Source organism: Macrosteles quadrilineatus, unplaced genomic scaffold (genome assembly GCF_028750875.1).
Source record: "Macrosteles quadrilineatus isolate MER2022 unplaced genomic scaffold, UCM_ALF_1.0 Scaffold_1__1_contigs__length_201487025, whole genome shotgun sequence".
Taxonomy (NCBI): Eukaryota; Metazoa; Arthropoda; class Insecta; order Hemiptera; family Cicadellidae; genus Macrosteles; species Macrosteles quadrilineatus.
In genome coordinates, this window is record NW_026542594.1 from 142690913 (window position 1) to 142716985 (window position 26073).

Genomic DNA, 26073 nt, shown 5'->3' on the forward strand with positions numbered 1-26073 from the left:
TGGCATTAGAAATAAGAGAAAGACATTAACATATTAAGACATATTAACATATTAACATATTAACATATTATAACATATTAAGAGTAATTCTTTGATAATTTATTTTCATTGCTTTCTCATGAAAACTTATGAAAATAGTATCTTATTCGTCGTTAATTTTTATCTATTCATTGTATGACACAATGGTTAGTGTTCCTCGATGCTATTATTCTATATATCCGGATTCTAAATGCTTTATTTATAAGAAAAAAAGGGGTGGTTCTCCATTCACAAGTAATCTATTAGTATAAAATCTCCGTGTAGCACACTTTATGTAAAACTTAATAGTACCATTACTTTGAACTAGCTTTTATTTCGCGTGAGTGTGGCATTATTAATCAGTGTTAGTGAAGTGGCCTTCACAACTTAAACAACTCACAAGTCCGCTAACACCTCAATAATACACTTTACCAATAATAAAACGACTAAACAGATTTTATTGCGAATAAATAGACTAATAATTATAACTGTTGTACTAACCAAATTGTAATTATGTTTGACAAACTGAATGAAAGGTAATATATTTTATATTACCTTTTCTAAGACCTTCATGATAAAAAGTTTCTTTTAATAACAATTCCTACGATACCGATCAAATTTGATTTAGGAAAACTAAAGAGTATTTAATCAAAGAGTGTAACAACATAATAGAATACAAAATTGAGTTCTTTTAATATTTCTACTTTATTTAAAAACTTCATACGTTTCGAAGGGTAATCTATGGGGTTTGCAAGACAACGAATGTCATAGTCTTCATTTTATGTTCTAGAAGCTATGTGATATTATTTACCAGAGTAACAATGAATCAGGTTTTTATACAGAATATATTTGGAGTAACTCTAAAACAAAGCAAAAATTTTTAAGCATAAATTACCAATTTGGAACGTCAGATGAGCTCCTATTATGAATCTATTGCTCTGTAAATCATCATCATTGTCAGTTTTTACTAAGTTCAATACATTTTTAAGGGCATCTCTTTGTTGGAGGTCCCTCATTCTTGAAATTCGACTAAACACATTTTCATCGACCTAAAGCTCATGATTAAACATAATTTGGTTTACATTGTTACGACGAGTAAGTGACTGGGATAAGTTTTGTATTTGTTGATGGGATCATGGAACATCGCAGCAATGGGATCGTGGAAGACCGCGCCCGCACCGGCCGGGTATTATCAAAGGTTAAGGGTCGACAAATTTAAAACAGAAATGGCTTTACCTTAACACTCTTAGTTCAATATTTAGTGTGACGTTTTGCAATAAAACACTCTTTGTATTTAAACATTCGTATTTAACTCCAGTTCCAGGTAATAGGCTACACAATGAGAATATTATATGTATATAAATCAATGCTAAATTACATTAATCGTAATAGCTTTCCTATAGTATTCTTTCCCTATAGTAATGTATTTTTTTATTCGTGTTACTATACTGTGAATGTATTTTACCATGTATATTACATGTTTTACAGTGTTTGTTATTGTTTATATTACATGTTTTAACCATGTTTTCTGAATCTTTTCTATTTTCCTTGATAGTTCGTAAAACCATCATGACTTCTTGGAAACCCATAAGTCCAATGTCAAAAATATAAAAAATAAGATTGAATGTTTTCATCAAAAAAGAATATTCCCAAAATAGATCCTAGCTCGTATAGTTTATATAGTCTAGAGTTAAACTAATTATAATAATTTAGTGGACAACTTTTAAGCCGTTTTCAAAAATATTCTGTGTGCGATCATTATAAAAAAAAAATAAAAAAACAATATGTACAATGCATAAAGCTATATCACAAACTACATCACAACTGCGAAAAAGAATCACTCCTGATATTATCATGTGGCAAAATATAAAACTGTGTTAAACTCACAACACAGCACAGTAACTCAGCAAATCCCCATGGTGCGACCTCCACCGTATATCACAAGCACTGATAATATATATTTATATATATATAATATATATATAAATATATATAATATATATATATAAATATATATAGTAAATATTATATACATAAATATTCACACAATGCTGCCGTGGCTCAGTGGGTCAGCATTGCATTGCAACACTAGTCTTGTCCGTGTACGACTACAACCTGTCTGAACGTTGTTCATATGTAATTTCTACACACATACTCAAATATAGTATAACATGTGGTTGCCAGATCAAAGAGCTTTATAACACCCTAGAGCTTTGCATGCATGCTAATAACGTAAATTCTTTTGCACCTTCAGATATTTTAATAAATATTGAGGTTTTCATACCACCATTAGAGATTAAATGAGGAATAAAAATATTTTGATTGATCTAGGCTATAAGTACCATTAGTATAATGATAATATTTACTGTTTGAATGGTTCCGAGGGTTTGTCTAAAGAAAAGAAAAACTTTCAATCAATGGGTTGATACTACTTTTTAGGGGTTTATGAAATTTAGGGAGTGTTGCTGAAGGTCTAAGTCCCGGAAGGTCTAATTAGACCTTCGACACACATTTTGCAGTTTGTACTTGTTGCTGAGGGTCTAATCTGGCAGTATGTCGAAGGTCTAAGTCCCGGAAGGTCTAAGAGTACAGTCAATGCAAAAAACTCATCCACTGATACTGTTTTAGACCTTGCAGGATTAGACCTTGGGCACACAATGTATATTTTGTAAATAAATTATTATAAAATGAGAGTTGCTGAAGGTCTAATTCCCGGAAGGTCTAGAGTTTTTTTGCATTGACTGTACTCTTAGACCTTCCGGGACTTAGACCTTCGACATACTACCAGATTAGACCCTCAGCAACAAGTAGATACTGCAAAATGTGTGTCGAAGCTCTAATTAGACCGTCCGGGAATTAGACCTTCAGCAACTGATCCGAAATTTACCTTTAATATTATAAATGAAGTTAAGAAAATGTACCTAAATAAACATATTTTAACCAAACATTAATTCTAATTAAGTATATTGTTTTACAAACAAACAAAACAAATCAACGCAACAGCCATTTCAACCTATCCACACTAAAGAAATGTAATAAAATACAACCGTAAAAGGAGGAATGTTATTTGTTTGTAACGCTATTGTCAGCTTGTCACAAACGACGGCCATCTTCAATCTTTTTAACTTGACGTCAGTTTATATAAAAAGATTGATTGATATTTGCTAAGGTACTGAAGTATCTATCACTCCATAAATTAATTATACTCTTATAAATACTTCATATTGATAATAACATTAGATTTGGTAAAATAATTCTAATAAATAAATTAATATTAATCAAAATAAATAAAATAAATAAATTGTAGGATCGCTTATTGCAGTTGTTAAGTTTTTTCAAACCTATTTTTCACTTATAAAAACATAGTCCAATTTTTGGTCCGTAAACTAAGCCAGTAAACTTCGTCATTATTTTTATAGTAATGTAAACGTGTCACTATAATAATTAATTGGTTTGTATTTGTTTTTTTATTCTCAAAGTAAAAGTGCTAGTGGTATAAAATTAATAATTGCAAAGTTGAAACAGGTATAAACATAATTATCAGATGTGTTAACTATTTCATTATGGTGTTTTAAACACAACGTATTTGCGTATGCACTGTACATAAAGTCAATACCTAATTTTACGTGCAAACAGCATGACACAAATAATAACAAGTAGCATGACAATTGACGAAAAAATAAGACATAGTTATACTTTCCATATTCCAAAAATAGGTGGACTTGTGTAGAAGTAAAATTTTCTTTGTTGAAATGTGCTACACTTGAACAAAAGTTTAATAAGACGATGCATAATTTACAAACCCAAAGCTTTCAGCATTCTTTCGTTTATATTTAGCCGTAGCGACTTGTTAACTTCAGTAAGGTGTAAAAACGTTTCAGAGGGAAACATAATTCACCAGCCAATATATGATACAACCATGCAAAATAATTTTATTGACTTTTTAACATCTTTTTTCTAAGCCTATTCCAGTACCAACGTGAAGATAAAATATACAGGGTGACAAAAAAGTCTGGAAACGGTTTAATATCTTTTTAACTAAATCCGTTAGAAAATTCAAACCTTTCACATCAACTTAAATGTATAAAAACTACTTTTTCCAAGAATTATCATTTTTTTACCTCTACCAGGGGACGACCCACGAGGGTGTAGGTACATAATCTTTAATGTAAGCATAGGTTGATATGCATATCATTTTAAAGGTCTGTTCATGTGGAGTTCATTGCCCGAAACCGTGTCAAAAAAGGTTCATCCGTTACAAAATGGCGGCTGTCCAAAGTTCTTGTTGAATATACCTGTACAGGCCTTACTATTGGTAAATACTCGTATTAAACATTAGCTTGAGAGCTGAAACTGTATTTTAAAGTCAACTAGCTCGTAGACTAATATTATTCAATCTTCAAAACAAATTTAAACGGGTTTCAGATTTCCCGGCTAATGTTGAATATGAGTATTTACTAATACTAAGGCCTCGGCAGGTATATTCCGCAACAAGTTTGGACTGCCGCCATTTTGTAACGGATGAACCTTTTTTGACGCGGTTTCCGGCAATGAACTCCACTTAACCAGACCTTTAAAATGACATGTATGCTTACATTAAAGATTATGCACCTACTCCTGAAGGGCCGTCCCCTGGCGAAGGTAAAAAAATGGTCATGCTTGAAAAATTTAGTTTTTATACATATAAGTTGATGTGAAAGGTTTGAGTTTTCTAACGAATTTAGTTAAAAAGATATCAAGCCGTTTCCAGACTTTTTTGTCACTCTGTATATTAAACGTATTTTTTTTATAAATAACAGATCTTCAACGTACAGCATTACCATCAAATCACTTATAATCAACAAATTGTGTTGGGTAAAGTAGCTAACTAGGAGAATTCGCACATATTCCACTGTTTAGCTATATCGATCATAATTCGTATAATAATTTATTTATCAAATCTTATAATAAATAAGGTAAGTAATGTATGTGTTCTTATTACGTTCTAATAAAGTTTTTTTTTTTACCATATTGGTCGTATAGATTACTTTAAACTCTTTACAAATAAATCCTTGCGGCACTGAAGCTTTTAAAAGCCCTGTTCATGGCGGGACTCTCAAAACTTTGGCGTCACCTTTCTAAATGTTTCTTCGTGCATGTTATGTCTACAGCTTATGACATAGGCCTACAACAATGTTAAGGATTAAAATTGTGAAAGGCTATCTTAATAAGGATTTTTATTTTTATTTTGACTGAACTCTCATTAAAATATTTATCAAATGCTATTTTCTTACAGTTCAGTCTGTTTAGTTTAGTTTAATTGTTTTTAAGTAGCCAAACGAAATTGAAATGCATAAAACGTATCCAGTCTCATGACCAGATGTTTCAGGATTTACAGAATACTCTTCATGAAATGATGATCTCTAAGAATTATCAACTCAAATCAAATCAAATCATTTATTCAGCCAGAATTAACAATATACAAGTTGTATTGGCTAAGTCAAAATGAAATAAAAGTTGGATACATATACTTAAGAACTATTTACAAATATACAATCTTATACAATATACAACGGTGCAGATTTATATATAAATATTTGCATCACTATTCATGGAACTGAGTTTAGATAAAAATTCTTGGTCGCTATAACACGTAAACTTAATCAACAAAGATTTTCATTGTCTTTTAAATTTTACCAGGTTTGGTTCAAGTTTAAGAAAAAGTGGAAGTGAATTAAAAAGTGTTATGCCATTGTACAGTAAGTGTTTCTTGAAGAAAGTTGTTGAATGTTTAGGAATAGGTAATGTGTGTGAATTGCGCAATGTGTATTGGTTTTTTACAGAAAGGTCAAATTTAGAAAATTCCTGTTTCACAAATGTTAAAGATTTAAGAATGTAAATGGATGGGAATGTCAAAATCTTTGAACTGGAAAAATATTGTCGGCAGGATTTGCGCTTTTTTAGAGAGAAAATAGTTCTCACAGCCATTTTTTGGAGTTTAAACAACATTTTAGTTTGCTGGCACTCACATCCCCATATAGCCATCAACATTCAAGTAAAACTCTTGGTTTTTTCCGTCGTCCAGCCACCCTGGTAACCAATCCATTTGCTAAGATTTTGGTTTTCGCAATTTTATTTCAAACTACTAATAATGTTTCCGTTTTACTTTAGGCTATATGACTTTTGGTATCCTTCCTTAAAGATAACCCAGCATAATGCTTAACCCAATAAAACACGTTTAGTAAATAATAAAGCTATGGGTTGTTTCAAAAGGTATGCATAATGATAGCATATTGGTAAAGTAAACAAACTATTATACACATAAATATTTTCTGGATATTTCTTGCTTGGCTTAAAACTCTAAGGCCAATTAGCACATATACTTACCAATACACATATTTTAATGTATAAAAATACATTTAATGTAGAATTCCACTATTCGCTAGATCATAAACTTAACAATGACACCTTAATTGTAAAAACCGGTTAGGTAAAACTGCTGAATAAGGGATGTAACTGAAAAAAACCTTGCTGTATTAAGTATACAGATTCTGTTAAATTGGATTTAGCGTAACAGGCTTAGTCGTTTACATTTGTTATTTTAACAACAACAAAAAATTATTGTATTCGCATGCTACACAAAGTTTTGTATGTGATGTACTTTATAATATAATGTGATAAATATTATATTATAAATATTCCGGGTTCATAATGATTAATAAATTATATCATTATAATTTATGTCATATAGTGTACATGATACATATTTATTTATACTTTAAATTATTCGTATTTTTAATTACATATTTTTTCACTGAAGTCACTACATTAGGTCATCACTATGAACTACAAAACTATTCCAGGCATCTATTTCACGTTAGTAGTCACATTCATATAACAGGGTGGCTAAAAATAAATATTTTTTTTACAGTTTTAATCTGCCAAATTTGAAAAATAAACTGATTTTACATCACCTTATTCATGTTAGTTCTAACCATAGCAATAGTTATTTTGGTCACCACAAGGACACGCATGCACGTTTAGTCAAAAACAAAAAGCAATTATTGAACATGATAAAATCATTTAAGTGTTAAAGATTTGAAGTGTGACAGTCTGTTATTTAGGTCGAGTGGAGGAGAATAGAACGAAATTTGATAAATGGGCTATACAAAGTGGGTTAAAGTAGCTTTACAATGTACAACTTTCCCATTAGGTTGAGTTTCATTTAAGTTTTAAAGAGTAAGTATGTTTTAAAATCTACTTTAATTTCATAGAAATTGTTTAACAATTTTGCCTTATGCGTAAATATGTTTCATAATCAACTATAGCAAAAATTTTGTTTTGTTAAAACCCCAAAAAAGTAAAAAAAACATATTTTCTCTTAAGAGCGACGGAAAAAACATTACGGATCTAGTTGTAGTTCTGCACAACCTCGTGATATTATTACTTAAAAATCCCATATTTACCGTTTTGAGAACCCAAAAAATACAGGGGAATTATTATATAACATGAAGAGTTAAATTAAAAGAATTCAAAGTAAAGTAAAATATAATTATATACATAACATATTATTTATGTTAAACCAATATATCATTGTTATTACCATTTCATAAATAGCAAACTTATTTTATCAAACCAATGTGTTTAACATTGACGTAAGTTTTATAAGTATTAACATAGGTTTTCAGTAACATACCACAGTATACACGAGATGCACTTAGTGCATACTGTCCTTAGTGTTAAGTAGGCTACAATTAATTGTGAAATTCCACAACGCTCAGTGCACAAAATCTTTTGATAAGGCATTTTCTTCTTTCTATACAGGATACCACTAAAAGCTTCTTTTGTATTCGAGTTTAAGCTATTATCTTAAATTGGTATTTTAGGGTAAATTTGCACTAATGTCAACCAGTCGGAACATTTTGTAAGTGCTCTTTGGTATTCAAATATGTTAAAATCGGTCTGGTAGAAGAGCCAAACGAACTCGGAAAAGAAAAACCAAATTTTGTTAATGTATACGATTAAACAGTATAATGCTTCAACTGCATAATTCTTGTGAGGCCGAAATTTAAACGATTTCCTGTAATTTTAAGACTCAATTGAGAGGAGTGAGCGAACCTCTTATACTACATTCCTTCGTTTTATTTACAAATAATATTCCTCCTAAACGGCTTATGCAATGCGGGTAAAATTTGATCCGGTAATACCAACTATGAAAAGGTTTAAATGAAAAATGAATCAGACATCAGAGTTATACGGGAATTCAACATTTTGGAAATTTAACGTGGTGATTGGTTGCCATGGTTGTTTTGAAAGATAGAAATCCAAACGTAAAAAAGGGTTGTAACTTACGTGTATTAATGGCGTTTAAACAACAAAAAATACAAAATCAAAGAGAGAGAAAAATGAATTAAAGAAAATAATGGTTGAATCCATATAATTAAGTATGTTTATGCTACAAAACTAATAACAAATTAGGCCATTGTTTTGAGATGAATTTTGTAAGAAGATTAAACGAGGTCATCCACCAAAAACACTACAAAACAAAAAGATTTTTAAAAGGAAACGACAACAAGCTTAGTAAATTAAATTAATTACAACTGCCTACAACATAAATTTCATTATTGATGTATTTTATACTAAAATAACCTTAACTTTTTTTACTTTGGGAACGAATGAAAAAAAAATTACATGTTAAAATACAAAAAAATATCTGATAAAAAGCAATAATTTAAATGTCCTAAATCAAAAGTTGTGAATGGAAATAATATTCAAAGAACAATTTGGATTAAAAACATTAGGCCACCAGAATTAGGAAAAATCCGGAATTCGGAATTTACAGCTTTGAATTCCAACCACAATAAGCACTGCTATTTATGGATTAGTAACTTAAATTGTGCTCTTAAATTTCCACCTGAGTTTTAAAATTCTGATAAAATTTTACTTAGCGTAACATAAGTTAGGATTAAAAATGAACCTGATTTCCCTAACATTAAGAACTGTGATGATATATAAGGTCTATGCAGTGGCACTAGAAATATTAATTCATGAGGAAACATTTGAGAAATTTGCCGACATCAAGCGACCGTCCTTAATTCCTCCAGAATTGTAATATTTCTCATTGACTGAGCAAATGGTGATTGCTAATATCAATCCTGTAATGTGTGCATCTTAGTTCTAAGCATATGGCTAATTCGAGCAGTTTAGTTAATAATAATTAAAATTAATCATATCACTATTAAAGAAAGAAGTTGGATAAAGTTAGTTTATTATTGTATTTATTTTAAATGCTTTTGCTCAGTATTGCCTTCTTAAGCCAATCAACAACAATTCTAATTTAACAGCAAAATGCTATGAACCGGCTCGCCTACATTCCCTTATTCATTCTCATTTATCAAGTTAATTTATTTACAGGACATAAATGTTAGTTTTATGATTACAAGGTGCCGAAAAAAACTTCAATAAGAAACCTATTACTGTTCAAGCAATAATATGTAACAAATTAAAAATAGAAGCTAATGTATAAAATTAATACTTAAGATAAATGCGATTCATGGTAAATTTCCAAAAATTATTGATCAAAATGCTTACCCTGATCAATATTGCAAGCAGACAAATGCATTTTACAAGTTGCAGGCTATTATTCACTTATTCAAACGGATGATGTTTGGTGGCAATGATAACAAACGTTAAACTGATATCATTACATATCCTATTTTTTACAGTAGATAAGTAAGATATGTAATGTAAGATATGTAAGTTTAAACATCTTTAGATTATAAAACAGTTTAACTAAGTATGATTCGTGGGACGTGTATACATCTCACATAGAGCTTTGCATCATGACCGTTTCTTTTTCGTGATGTTGTCAAAATAATTCCAATAACATTTCTGAAAGTCGGCTTCCCATAGCCGAGCTCATAGGGGAGCCAACTCCGGAAATTTAATATGTTTGTAATAAGTAGGCCTATAACTAAAATCACAATGCAGCATTGATTTTTAACAATTTTCAATAATATTTTGATGTATAATTGATAAACATGGGGCCTAATGTAGGTTATTACTTGAAATATATTATTGTGGTTCCCGCTGTTTTTGTTACGTTTTAAGTTTAAAAGCTTATTTTGATTATTTTATTTTTACTTTAAGTTATTTTTATTGTTTATTTTCAATTTAATAGAGTTTTATAAGGGTTTACAGTATAGTCATGCCTAACAGTATTGTTTAAGCACCAGCGGGGACTTATTTATACGTTTCAATCTTAACGTAACCAATTCAGCCCTAACCAATTTATGAGCTTTCAATCTTGAATTGCAAGGTACTTAAAAGGTAAATAGCAGCTGTGTAGGCTATTCATTAATATTCATGCAGAAATTATCATTACAAATTTATAGCTCGATAGACAACAAAATAGTTTACAATTTCGATAAGATGTTTATTTGAGGACGTGCTGTTTTGAATAAATCCAATAATGAATATACCGTGTAAAAATCTAGATCAAGTTATAATAGTATTTTTATGGCAAAATTCCAAATTTATTATGATGAAATTCATTGTTTAAGATAATGAATCTATGGGCCCAAAACATCACATCACGTCGCTCTGGCCGTGGCTGTATTATTGGATTTATACATCGTAACTCTCTTATTGGTTACGTGGTAGATTTACCAATCGCCTCCAGCTAAATGTATTGTTGTTATTAGGATTTTTATGAAATGTACGATAACATAGCTTTCAAAAAAGACTCTTCGAAACATTCTTAACAAGCATAAAATAACAAAGATAATAACGATAACTATTTCAACTTGGACGTTGAAACAAAAAAAGTACATTCAACTTCGAACTTCCGAATGATCAGTTTTGAGTATAAAAGAGTGAGAAAATGTAAGTTAATTTAGTCATGGAAATATTTATGGGATGTAGCCTTATTTTCAAATACTGTACAACTGTATGGTGTAAGTTGAATCAAAGAAAGAAAAATGTTTCTTTAATACATCAGATATTCAGAACAACAATTTTTAACTATTACCAACCACATAATACTATAATAAACACTTTCTAAAATCTAAAATATACTAGTGGTCGAAAACTCAATAAAAATACGTATTGTGCAAACTTCACCCCAAGCTGTAAATAAAACATGTGATTGGAATTTCTTCCTTTTGTTTTGATTTTCTGTTTATATTTCGTCACCAGCATGAAACCCCACAACGTAAATGTATTTTTTTTTTATTTCAAATTTATTTTTGTGCTTATTTTTGAGCATTTTTTATTTATAAAGGGATTCTGCACATCTACAGGCAAATATCTTTATAACAGTATAATTATATTTCCCTGCGATACACAGGAGCTGAGAAAAAAAGGATTTCAATAAACATGCTTGTCTATTAATATATAGAATTAGCCCCATGTTAAATCTCCATGAGAAAAGTTGAATTTCCATTTTTGACACAATGAACATATATATTCAGAAAATACAAATACATCCTGCACATATAGGACCAATAACACTTCTTTTGGTAAAACCCGCACTGTTATCGGTCCAGTGTATGGTCAGGGTGGCTGCGTAAGCTTAAAAATGTTGTCTCATGTTAAATCCTCATAAGAAAGATTTAATAAAAATTTTTGACCCAATTCATAAATATTTTCAAAACACAAATAAAACCTGCACATAAAGGACCGATAAACTTTATTTTGGAATAACACACGTGTAATTCGGTCAATTAGTATGGTCAAGCTAGCTGTCATAAGTTTTGCAAAATTTTTTTTAATATATAAGATTAGGCTTTATAATTGATACAAATCGTTGAAAACACATGTTGAAGATTTAAGTTTTTATGGTATTCTTGATATTAAATCAAAGTCTTTAGCATAGTTCATGCTTTTTGTCCTTAAATGTGAAGCCACAACACGTACAAGTACCAACTATATTTATATATAATAATAGTTATAGGAAAATACAGCGCATTTGTGTAAGTTCCTTATAACTAACCAAATAACACACTCTGAACTCAAAATAATGTAATTTATGTTATCCCTATATTTAATGTTGGTTCATAAGTTTTGATTCATTCTATTAAAATTTGCATTGTATTTTGGATTATGGCACGAAAAAATCAAATTTTAAGATGATGTCGAATAAAGGAGCATTGACGTTGGTAACCTAGCTCCGTTGAGTTATTTTGCAGGATTACCAAAGGACGATTTATCCTTGAATACCTCACATATCTTCCGTAGGATCGTCCTTTCTTTTTTTCACAATTTATTATAATATCTACCACTTATATAAATTTTGTTCTTGACATAATTTCAAATTAAATGTTGTTTTATTAGTTTAAACTTGGCCAATGCAAAATATTTGTTAACCTTGCTGAATAAAGGTCTTTGACTTTGAACACTTTTTATAATACCAAGTTAGCAATCATTTTACTAGGTCATGGTAAAGCACATATATTCTTTATATTGTAGACTCTGCGGTGTAAAAAACAATAATAACACACTAAATCCCAATAATTGGTTATTATAAAGAAGAATGCAGCTGTGAGGAGCCACAGTGCAATATGATTATCCGCTCATCAGAGCACTTTTTAATATACAGCAATAAACAGAACTGACGACAACGGGACACAAACGGACATTAACTTTATTTTGTATTTTCAATGTTTATGGGTCTTGCAAAAGATTATCATTGGAATGAAAATTGATATAAAATATTTATAAAAAAAAAAAATAGAACACAATCGTAGTTCAAGTGACGTTTCCTTTCCCGATAATAACCTTTAACTCGTTTTGATGTTCATATATGACTAGAATGCATTGGTAATACGTTTAGACTGTACTTTGTTAAAATAACGATTAGTCTACTCATTATTGAAATAGCGATGTTCATCGTATTGGAAAAAACGCCATGAAAGAAAATTGACGCTCAGCTAAGTATGAATCGTGTAACTGTTTGGCTGATTTTGACATTGTTTTTAAACTTAAATTCTCCCGTTAAAGTGGGCTTAAATTCAGAATGTTGGTTGTCTTGTCTCACTTGTCTTTGAGATTGTAACGATATAATCAGGGACTTCTAATAGATTAGAATATATTATTTTATGAATATATTATGAATTATATTATGATATAATTATATTATGAATATATTATTTTATTAATTACTAGCTGTAACCCGCGGGCTTTGCCCCGTTTAACTTCTTAATTTTCAAGATGATCTCGTTCGCATGGCTCAATCACGTCCTGGTTGAAGTTCGTTCGCTACGCTCACTCACCTTTAGGTTGGAGCTCGTTCGCTACGCTCACTCACCTTTAGGTTGGAGCTCGTTCGCTGCGCTCACTTGCCTTCGGGCTAGCTCGTTCGCTACGCTCACTTGCCTTCAGGTTAGCTCGTTCACTACGCTAACTCGCCTCCAGGTTGAAGTTCGTTCGCTATGGTCACTCATCTTTTGGTTGCAAATTAGCTGTTGTCATAAATGTAAAAGGAATAATAGTGCTGCACCCTGTTGGTAATCCTTGTAACTTTAATGCTATTGAATATCATAGAACAGAACCAACTTGTTTAATTGAAACAGCTGTTAAGATTCATTAATTCCATTTCTCATACGGTTAACATGGGAAACTCCAGAGCCACTGGGGCGGAGCCGATTGGACGGATCACGAAATTGATGGTGTATAAACCTATTCCATGAAATTCTACACGTATGTACTAAGTTTTGTGGCAATCGGTTCAGCGGTGTCTGAGTTTATCACTGCCAAATATATATATGTATATACAAACATCCTCTTTTATACTTATAGATTATTTTAAAGAAATTCCCACCTCTAAAATAAGTCGTAATCTTCATGTTATTTGCTGCAATTTTAATATTAATCATTACTAAAATGAAAAATCTGTAAATGATTGTATTATTGAATTAAAGAATACATGATTGGATACACGCGTCCGCTCAGTAGATCCCAACATAAATCCGTGGTGTTTGGGTCAATCCCAGGGGCCGCTTGGGGACTAGTGACTTAGGCAGAATCTAGCTCAATAATGTTAGGGACAAAATTTCGTTTTCCAATTTTTTAAATAAGAATACTCTCTCCATATATATTTGATTGCTTTCTTGTGTTTCAAATAGAGAAGACCGTATTAATATGATCTGTTGATATTAGATTAACATAAAAAAATTCCAATTCACAATTCCGGTTGCCTTTAATAGTTTTTGCACTATATATAGCAACGATTTCAGGTGTACAATCGTAGTTTTAATTTACGTATATATAAGATCTAAGAAACCTAATACAGTAAGCACATATGTATAGTGAAAGCACCTAAGAATTAACAATTAATTTCCATTGTAACTTTTTACTGTGATTTATGATATTAAATGTATAAATTCAATTTAAAATTTCCAACACTAATTATGAATCATTTGTTGTACTAGTAACAACGAAATGCATCTATCTACCGTATATAGATACTTCGCGTCCAAGTTGCACGTGGTCTGTTGAAGTGTTGACTCTTCACTTTACATTGCAGACCTTACTCGATAAGCCTTACATCTTATAACATTTGATCAATGTGATAGTTTTCAGGCAAAAGAAATGCCTCATGATAACATCCATTTAGTAGTAACTTTTTAGTAAATTCAAGATAAAATACTGTTTGGCTCCATAGTTAAAGTGTATTGTCACCACGTGCCATTACCTGCAGCATTCTTAAGTATTTGTAGTTGATCAATTATCTAGTTAATATCATAAATACAGGGCGATTCTCGTATTGATTTCAAACAGGTCCTATTGAGATAAAATTTAAAAAATCACACTTAACCGATATAAAGAAATTACTTGAATATATATAAAAAAAAATTGAGATTGATACATTAGTCGATACTTGAAGTCTCCCGGGTTCAGAGTACACATACACAAGTTTAAGTAAACTCAGTCAATATGAGCTGTTTGGGATTGATTCATCACAAGAAATGTTTTTACTGCAGAATCGACAAACAATTGCACCTAAATATCACAAATATTTGAAAATCCCAATTGAATCTGTTGAGGCTTGATCCTCTTCTCTTTAGTGTCAGCTTAGAAACGGCAGACGAAGAACAACTTAAAAAGGAGTGAAGTGCCAGAGACGAGACACTTTTATTCATTGGAACTTATAATATTCATCCCAGCATGTACACAAGAGCTTTTCTCAGACTCGGGGAAAGGTAGATTTAAAACCCATGACGAGGTTCACTTCATACTCTATCATCCAGTCAAGAAAAAAGGGCCCAGCACTATTAATGTAGCGGGAGTGTTGCTAACGCAATGTCTTTAATGACAGCTGTGTTCTGTTTTATGTTTTGTTTTATTTCGTTACCGAGAATATATAACAATGTAAACTTCGTGGAGAAAGTAGGTTGATATCAAACTAAAACTCTCCTATTAATTCAACTTTTTAATTTAAAACTTAAAGTAAAACATGTAATTACTACAACTTAAACTACATAATCCACGGATTTAACGACAGCACGTTTGAATTTTCAAAACTTACATCTGCAATATAGAGATGCAGTTGAAAGCAACGTGTATTGAATGGTTTATAGAGACGACATCTGTTGAGTGCTTTTTTTGTCTGGCGGGTTGTGGAAGATCAAATGTATAGCTCGCATTGCCGATCTAGAACATATATAAAGAAAAAAAATAAGCAATGTGATGCCTTTGAAAAAGGTTATAATGAAATGTGCCATAATGTGTGGTCAGAGGTGGAACTCTGACTTGTTCTTCTTCGAGAAAAAATGGGGAACATGTAAATGTTAAGCAGTGAACCCAAGGTAGGACAAAAATCTATGAAGATAACTAATACATTGCATATCAAGTTAACTTTTTATCTTAATAAGGTTGGTATGCCAGTTTACTTTTGATCCATTCTATTCATCACTCTGTATTCGAAAATAGCCCATTTCCATATAGCTGAGATCTTAGAAAATTTTTAATTTCCATTCACTAAAAACACATAGTGATCAGCTGACTTTACCTGACATAATTATTACTTTCCCTACATAAACATTAATCGCTACACAAACAATACTTTGTCTGACATCAACAAAGTTTCAGCTACAGTTCCCGGTTAGCTCAAAAGGACGAAAAAACTAAAGCGTAGTTGTTGTTCAATCAGCTGAATTTTAGACAAAATTTAATTGCACAGACGTATTGTGTTTAGATTAGAAAAATGAATTAGACATTTTTTTTAAGTTTGATGAAGTAGTTTTTTCATCATTATAAAAAAGTATCGTTCAATAATCGTCACGAAGGTCCCATTTTGGGTCACTTTCATGACTAGTAGTGAAATATACTATTTTGTGACACCTGGTATAACAAGACCCCTTGATATAGTATGACTCCTTCAATTAAATTTGTATTTTAAAATTGTGAGAATTGAACTCGTGGATCTCGTGTTTTGGTACAACCAATATTTGAAACAGGCTGTTTATTGTGGTTGGTTGATTAGGGAAACTTTTTATTTTATATCTGCAAGAACAACGCTTTATCTTTAATAATTTGTGGACATTAAATAAAAATAATAAATGTCCACATTTGATAACGACATAACATGGTTTGTATTTGTTGACAATTAATACAACTTCAGTATCCAAAAGCCAATGGCTATACACCCGAAACACATGTGGTACCATAGCAAGGAAAATAATCAATGGCTATACTACTGTTTGAATACTATTTATGAAATAAAATATTGTTACAACTAAATGAAACAAACAACTAAACATTTACTATATGTGTAGACATATTGGTCGTAAAAGCTAGGGAAAAACCAACGAGGCCCATACTATTTCACGGTTTTTAATAAATGTTTTTTTTTTTATGATCCATGCAGTTATATTTACCTGTCCGTTATTGTTGTAAGCTAAGATGCTATGTCTATACCTAAACTTGAATGCCAGAGTGGCATACATTTATTTTAATTTGATACAGTTCACTTAATTTGTCAAAGCCTCTAAAATGTTACTTTCATGTGTTAAAGTACCATTACATTATGGAATGTGGGTTTTAGAGAACACTTAAATGCTAACTAGTTTATAGCGATAGAAGAGGAGTGAGGTATGAAGGGCCCTCGACCCTGCTTTCCGGTCAATTTGTAAATGCATTTGGCTTTAAGTCCATTAGTAAATCTCTAATCAAAATACTATAAGAAATCACTAGACAAAAAGAAGAATAAACCTTCATCATGTAAAAATAATCTGATGTACTATGAAATGTAAAAACACCTCTTAAAGGTTTATTTATGATTATTTGAGTTTATAGGCCTAGAATCTTGAAGACCAAAAAGTAAGTTCATACTTGTATAGATTTGTTATGATATGATGGTCAGTTTACCTCGTTATGTATTTTACGTATTTTAAAATATGCTATTTGCTTGGTAAATCCCTTTTTTAACATTGCTTTAAAATAACCTTTACCGTTGCAATAGTCATCTCATGAAGCTCTTGGATATTCACTCAAAGTCATATCAAATATAATTTAAAGAAAATCAACTAGGCCCCATACAAATCTTGATATCAACTTACTAAAACAAAATTTTTTTAGTATTATTAATAAATAACTTCTTGATCAGCATTGTACTTGTTATTAAATTTACGAAAAGTAAATAAAAGAAACGTCTTATAACATTTAAAACATATATTTACAATAACATTTATAAATGTTGATCCATTTCGCCTATTGGGTCTGATGATGATTGGAGTGTCCAATCGAACTTGATCACCACTTACCACATTTTTTTAAATTTACCGTCTTGTGAGTAACATAATAAGCGTAAATAAATGTTTTAAGTGTTATAAGACGTTTCTTTTATTTACTTTCCGTATTATTAATAGTATTAATTTCAAGGCCTGCTGGTAACAGATATTTTTTCATTTCTTATGTAATTTTTATAAACAATTGTTCACTACAAGCCAAAAATGTATTTTCATTGAAAATCATGTCAGTTCTTGTTTAGGTTGTTTGGCTATGAAACCAATAAGTTTGATGAGTTGTAAAATGGTTAATTTTAAGTTGTACTAGCTAATGTTGGTACGATAAAACTTAGAGTAAAAATTCAAAATTGAATGAAACTAAGCTTGCTAAAAGTAAGGAAACTTTGAAACGTAATTATATGTCTGTAAAGAGATTAAATATTAAAAAATTCTCAGTAAATGCTTTATTCGACACGATTCTTCACTAAATCCCAATTTAAGTTGAAAGTATAGCAAGTTGGTTATTTTAAAAGAATGTATGATTGGAAAGGAATTTAATGAGATGGGAAGCCCATGTAGCGTTGCAACTGATCACTTATTATCAATCTTATTAAAGCAAAGTGATAAACTATGAATGCTAAATACTAGTGATTTGTAATTATTATATGAGTACTAATTGAAATACAGGGGCTCTAATTAATCATGGAGCGTGTTTTATATGCAGTGGAGCTAGTTGCTGAAGTTTCATTCATAACATTCAAAGGAGTACATTTTACACTGACATTAAGGTAAAGCATACAAAAAACTGCTTAAACATGAAATGTTTCCCTATTTGCATGATGTTAGCGAAACTCTGAATTATTCAGATTTAAATTACCGCAACGCTAACAACATCTCGCCGTAGAGTCCACGTTTCTCGTCTATGTTTTATGGGAAATAATTTTCATGTTTATATAATCTTTGAAAATGTTAGGTAACAGCTCGTCTATAAGTTTTAAGTGGATTGTTCTATAGAAGAGGAGAAATTTTCATAGGTGGCATGGAGAGAAATAAACCCAGGACATATTTGCTTTTTTATTTTGTCTACCCAGAGGCAAAAAAAAAAAAAAACATATTAACTTGGATAAATTATATTAAAACAAGCTGGCACAATTTTAAGTTTTTTGTTTTAAATAGCGTAAGACTTTATTTTAATAAAATAGTAATACATATAACTAAATTAAAGTTGGAAAAACTCCAAACCCAAAAAGAAAAACATCTTAAGAAAAAATCTAAGTGTTTCAATGATAATACGAGACATCTGGTATGTTATATGAACTTCCGATATTGAATAACTATTGGATACTTTCTATAGATTGCGTTATCTTCATTTTAAAATCTTGGGTTTGGCTGCATCAACTACACGAGCAACGTACACCTACATTATAATTTTACTTTCTCCCCCTATACCATATTATATGGAGAAAGTATTGTTTTCGTCAAAATTTTCGAGTTTGAGTTTTGGGTGGATATATCCGTTTTGGGTCCCCCTGGACCCAAAAAAGTGGTTTTCAAAGTGATGTCTGTGTGTGTGTGTGTGTCTGTGGGTCTGTGTGTCTGGATGTGTCCTGAGCTAGGGACTACACCTGTGGTCCGATTTCGATGAAATTTGGTATGTAGGTTCTAATCCATGGTATCTCCAGGCGTTTTTTTCATTTTTTTTGAAATTTTGATTTTTAATGGGGATTTCCCATAAAAACCCATAAAAAGCCGGAAAAATCGGATTTTCTCGAAAATGGCCCGAACGATTTTAATAAAAATGTAGTATGTTGTAGCCCTTTAAATTCTGAACAAAATGGTACAAATCCCATTACTGTAAAAATTACGGTTCAAAAGTTATGGTAAATTATGTTATTTTCCCATAAAAACCCCATAAAATAACAAAAAATTGGATTTTAGAAAAAAATCCGGTTTTATTTTAACATAGTAATTTATGTTATGGTCCTTAAAAATTTGATAGTTTTTTCATTTTTATTTTTTTTTAATGGGAATTTTTTATAAAACCCCATAAAATAACGGAAAATAGGATTTTCCCAAAAACGGCCCGAACGTTTTTGATAAAAACTTTGTATGTTATAGTCCTTTATATTCTGAACAAAATGGTACAAATCCCATTTCTGTAAAAATTATGGTTCAAAAGTTATTGTAAATTATGTTATTTTCCCATAAAATAACGGAAAAATCTGATTTTCACAAAAATATCCCGAAAGATTTTGATAAAAATTTAGTATGTAGTCCTTTAAATTGTGAACAAAATTGTATAAATCCCATTTCCGTATATTTACTCTCACCGCTTACACATGATAAAGGTTGTTGACAAACTTATGGGAGAAAGTATGTGTCAGAATGCTGATACCGTTTATTTTAAGTTGTAAACCCATCAAAAATTTAAAGTAGTCAATTTATTCTCAGCTTAATTATTACCCAACACGATACAGATAATTTCGACGAATTGTTATGAAAGTCAATGAAAGCTCAAAAGGGGGGTGTAGACGAAATGGAGGGGGGGGGGGAATTTTTGTGGGAATGTGTTCGGGGAGGATTTAAGTTAAAAAATACTAAAAGTCCCCGCCCCCAGCCCTGCTGCTTCAGCGGAGGAAGGGAGGGGAAAGACCCCCTTTTTTATCTCATTACTTACACACTAGAAACCATGCATCGTACGGAAAAAAAATTAATTATAAAGATGAAAAGGATAAAATTCCTTGCAGAAAAGGTCATATTTCTTTTTCTGTATATACCTTAGTGTCAAAGATATTCTCAAATAAACATATAAATTATTGTATAAATTGATTTTTCCTGCACTTTTTGTTAAATAAGTACACAAAAACAAAGAATTTTGCAATTTCTTTCTATACCAATTTGTAGAGCTTAAAAAAAGAATAATTCAGTATATTTTAATTATAAAGATGAAAAGGATAAAATTTTCTGCAGAAAAGGTCATATTTCTTTTTCTGTATATACCTAAGTGTCAAAGATATTCTCAAATAAACATATAAATTATTGTATAAATTGATTTTTCCTGCACTTTTTGTTAAATAAGTACACAAAAACAAAGAATTTTGCAATTTCTTTCTATACCATTTTGTAGAGCTTAAAAAAAGAATAATTCAGTATATTGTATGCACAATGGTCTCGGAGAAAATAAAAAAGTGTAATTTAAAAATTCTCATGTGTTTTCTTATGGATAAAATGAAAACCATTGTAGTTTACTTGTTTATTGATAGATTCTGATAAAATTTGGCAAATTCATTGATTTAATACTATACTATTGACATATGGTTAAAACACCTTCCTGCAACTTTCCTATAGCAAAATCTAATGATATTTAAATTGTGAATATATATGTTTTATTTATGGAAATAATTTAGTAAACATGTAATCAGATAAGTTGTAATTCGCTTAGTCTGCTGGTTTGCTGCAACGGGAGTATTACTTTAAGTACAACTGCAAACTGCTATCATCACCTGAGTAACCAACCAGCCATACAGATATTAATAATATTAGTTATTTAAACTTATAATTAACAATTCGTAATTTGTTTACACAATATATAGGCATATATATTTATATTAAATGTTAGTGTCCTAAAACCTGTTATATACTGATTAATGTAACACCGCAACAGGCAAATGAATTATGTACTTATTTAACAAAAAGCGCAGGAAAAATCCATTTATACAATAATTTCAGTTTTAATATCTTTGAAACTAAAAAAATAATATAACCTTATTTGTAGGAAATTTTATCTTTTTCATTTCTATTATTCATATTTTTCCGTCCGATGCATGGTTTTCAGTGTAGAAGTAAAAAACTTAAAAAAGAGGTCTTTCCCTCTCCCCCCGCTGAAGCAGTAGGGCTAGGGGCGGGAACTTATTGTATATTTTTCTTCTTACTATCCTGAACACATTCCCGGGGGAAAAAATTCCCCCCTCCATGTCCTCTACAGCCCCTTTATAGACTGGACTACATAGTTACAAATAGTATCAGAAAATGAGCTTTTAAGTATTTATAAACACATTGGATGCGTCAACGTTTAATGATACTCCTCTTGTATTACTTAACAATCCATGTCTAATCTTATCAACATCTTAACTGTTGTCAGCATTGGTTTATTTCTGGATAGTCTGTGAACAATTCTGATTAATAAAACTAAAGAACATATTAAACCGTATATCATGGAATATACTGGTCATAATATTATGTTTGGTCAACAAAATAGTACTCAATACTAGTGTAACTCGAGCTATATCGTAGATGGTTTGTAAGAGTATTTAATTTGTAGAATACGAGTTGAAGTCGTAATGATTGTGTGAAAAACCAAAAATACTACTTTAGAATGATAGCTTTTTTAGCATTATTTATATTGGACGAAATCAGTGATGTGGCTGGACACGACATATCCCAGGTGAGTTGCAATTATTTGAAAGTTTTCATTTTAACAATGCATTTCTGTAAGTTATTATAGTTATTTTCGCACAGTTTAACTAAATATACTTTTCTTAAAAACACTTTTTTTATGTGTTGCTGGTATTAGTTAATCCTTCAATCAATGGTAAACAGTGTATATTAAGGGATATAAATTGTTCAGAGGCGAAATCATATTATGTGATGTAATGTTTCCAAAATAACCATAAACAATATGTATTTTTAACCCTTTCATTTTCCTATGGCGTTGGAAACTTTGAAAAATTGTTAATTTCACAAATACTGAGACAGTCCACACGAATATAGTTAAATGCGTGTATGTATATGCACTGTCAACTTGTCCGTCTGATCGGCGTGAAAAATTTTAGAATACTCCTAAAAGGCCTGAGAATATTGTTTTCCCGTTCTTAAAATATCAGAGAGCTATGCCTACAGGGTTCTTTAAAGAGGGTAAGATTCTAAAGAGGCTGTAGTGGAAACAATATGAAACAATATAATATTCACATTTCTTAGTTTCCATAACTATACTCGTACTTACACTCCCAAGTACCTCTTTAAAACAAGGTAGGTTAAATGACCATGAGTATAAAACATGATACATTTATTATATAATCATTTGTGAAAATGTTTTAAAAGTAGCTTCAGTAAAGTTTTCTGATAATTTTAGTTCCATTCAAGGGAGGAGCAAGTACCATAATAAGTTAGTATTATGGTATAAGGATTAGGCCCCACACTATTATGTTAGGTACTTATTGCTGTCTCCTAAGCCAAGAAAGATTTTAAGGTCTTCGAATTAAATATAACTCATTATACCGTGAAAATAAAAGTCTTCAATAAAATTAACTATTTTGTAATTTCTTTGAAACATTACGAATGCCAAATCAGATAACATGCAAAATGTTTTAACTCTTATCCTGCATATTTTAAATTTAGAAAGAATGAATACTAATACTATACCAGTTAGTACAAAAATACTTACTGCAATGGAATTATCGTGCTGTTTCTATTTAAGTGTTAGTATAACATTTAAAACTTTATAAAATCTTTACAGGTGAAGACTGAAGACGTTTACATATACGAAGGGGATGATTTTGCCCAAATACTAAAAACTACCTTGTTCGTCGATAAAACTTTGCTTATTAAAAGGTTTTTCGACAAAGTCAAGCACGGTGAAGGAGTTCTAATATTGACTCCAAAGAAATATGGAAAATCGACAAACATAAACATGTTAAAACGCTTCTACCAAATGAACGTAAACAAAAACTGTGAAGCATCAGAAGCAGAGAAGTCTTTAAACCTAAGTTTATTTAAAGAAAGATTCTTAAAAATATATCAAATTAGTGATTTCTTCAATCAGCATTTTGGTAAATACCCCATCATTCACATAGACTACAAGTCTTTGTCGAATACAAAAAATGTTGAAGAGTTTTTCGGGAAATTCTTCGGGTTAGTCATGATGAAGACCTTTTTAGAACATCAATATCTCCTAAACGACAAGCATATTTGGTCCTTAAATGAAACTTATAGCTGGATTGACAAAGAAAAGTTCACGCAATACATTGATTTACGATTGAGCCACAAACTCTCTGAGACTGATATTAGAACTGGCTTTAGTCTCTTAGCCAAGCTATTGCACAAACGATTTGAGAAAAGAGTGATTGTGCTGATGGACAACTACGATGCATTTATAGATAGTCCCTTATATTCTCAAACCCCCAACATATTTCACTTGTTGAGTGCTGTCAACTTTGACCTCCTAAGGAGCTCGAGTGTTGAGAGATCTTTAGTGACAGGTCAGCTGCGGTCTGGACGGGGAGTGTCACGTGAAGAACTCCTACCATCCAATGTGGGGGACTGCGAGGCTCTGCATGAGTTCTACGGACTGAGTGGTCAGGAGCTAGAGGCTCTGTTGGAGCCATACATACAGGATGACGACGAAAGGCAGAAAGCTATCGGCAAAATAGTGCACAACTACAGTGGCTACGGAGTGGCCACCCTAGAGGCCGACGACGGGGGAATCCTGACTACCCAGGGGGTCAGCGTGTGGTCAGTTGTGCAGTATTTGGAGAAAGAGCTCAACGTTGAGAACATGAGCTCGTTGGTTTAACAAGCTTTGCTAAATCACGTTATCACACCATAGCTATGATTTGAATCACAGTCATGAAGCTTGGATTTGAATCACACAAGAAATGTAAGAAAATCCATAATGGCAATGGTTGCACAGATTGTGCAAACATTCTCTCAATTAAGAGAGCAGGGCACTACTAGTTCGTCTCTCAATGATTTAAGAAGAATATTTTATATTCTAGACAACAAGTGTGAATAGCGCGGGAAACTGGCAGTGGAGGGATTATGGCACGAGCTGTAAAATAGTGTAAGTGTTTTATTTTTATGTTTCATAAATTAAAGTTATGATGGCTGCAATTAAATTCATACTTCTTTGAACTTTAAATAAACTATAGCAATTAACAACATAATAACATAAATTGCTATAGATATCCATAAGCATGAGATAGGTTGTTGGTATACTTGGCAGTGATAAATTTAGACACGCTGGACCGATGTCAACGATACTTACGTACTAACGATACATACATGTAACATTTCATAGTGTAGGTTTATACACCATCAATTTCGTTACATCATTGAGGGCATAGCCCTGGAACCATCTTAAAGGTACCTAAGTAAGGGATTTTCGAAGAAGTTTAGTTTTGTTCATTAACAAAACAAATTAAAGTAAAATTTAAAACAGATAATGCAAATTAATTATATATTTTTTCTGCTTTTTTATATTTTTATATGAAGAACTGCTTCTTGGTGCAATGCCTATACGCTTTCTGGAAAGTGTGCTGTAAATGTTTCTTATAATAGATTTAAAAAACCAAACAATTCTTTTCTGCATTCTCACCCCGTATTGAAGCACTGGCAGAGCAAGTTGTATTAACTTATTCTAATATAGGCTGTCTGGCTCATTTAACAACTATTGATATCTCGTACAGCCATTAAGGAAACTCCAGTTTTCTAGGTATTCAATTTGAAATGTTTACATTTCTGCAAATCATAAAGAAACGCATTAGGTTTTTTACAAGACTTAGTATTACATATGTAGCTAATGCATTTGTCACTGTTTGGATTTGCTGTTTTCAAATACCTAATCGGAAAACAAGTTCGTCTAGTATTAATTGTACAATACAACATGCTAATTTCTCTTACACAGTGAATGCTAGTTATGATCACATTCTGTTGGTTACTATGTTTTTCTTGTACTATTTTATCATAACTATGTAATAAATTGGTCTTATATTAACTTAATTGTTTCAGGGACCCTTACGGTTTTACCTATGGACTTTACAAGATGAGACTATGCCTTACAAAAATAAAATATGACAGTAACACAAAAATCCATTTCTAGATACACAATAACAGGGAGAGTGAACGCATTGTCCAATGTCTCTGTTTTACCTGTTTTTAACTCTTCAGCTGAAGGCAGAAGACTTTTTAGAAAACTTTCTAAAATATTAAGTCGAGTGCACATCCTTGAGTGACACTAGATGTAAAATTTGAGGAAATGTAAATAGGGAGACTGAATAAACGAAAATAATTAGATAAACATTTTAAAAATCACACCATTTAACAGCAGGAAATTTTATTGTGAAACGTCCAGGATGGTTAAAAATCCTGAACGTCAAAAAATTAATTTCCTAACGTAAATATAAAATTTAAAATTATTTGTTTTGTCTTTATGACGATTTGATGTGCATGAATGATTTAAATAAATGTAAGGAATACACAAATAAAACAGTTGCGTCAATTTATTCTTGCTGTGTTATCAATAACTAAAGCTGTTGCATGTTACTAAGAGCACTTTTCAGGTGAAGATCGTTAA

At 31.1% G+C, this 26073-nt stretch overlaps 1 protein-coding gene across 1 annotated transcript; it reads left to right on the top strand.

Moving 5' to 3' along the window:
• The first annotated feature begins 21952 nt into the window (after positions 1 to 21952).
• On the top strand, positions 21953 to 24490 carry LOC128983098 (uncharacterized). The gene is made up of 2 exons (XM_054402259.1): positions 21953 to 22167; positions 23239 to 24490. Exons 1-2 carry the CDS (start codon positions 22099 to 22101, stop codon positions 24292 to 24294), a joined length of 1125 nt encoding a protein of 374 aa, XP_054258234.1. The 5' UTR covers positions 21953 to 22098; the 3' UTR covers positions 24295 to 24490.
• The last annotated feature ends 1583 nt before the right edge of the window (positions 24491 to 26073 follow it).

Bases quoted from the DNA above. Each gene is read 5' to 3' on its own strand.
- LOC128983098 (XM_054402259.1), top strand. From the start codon at position 22,099: ATGATAGCTTTTTTAGCATTATTTATATTGGACGAAATCAGTGATGTG. The intron at 22,168-23,238 runs GTGAGTTGCAAT...AAATCTTTACAG, and splicing joins CTGGACACGACATATCCCAG to GTGAAGACTGAAGACGTTTA.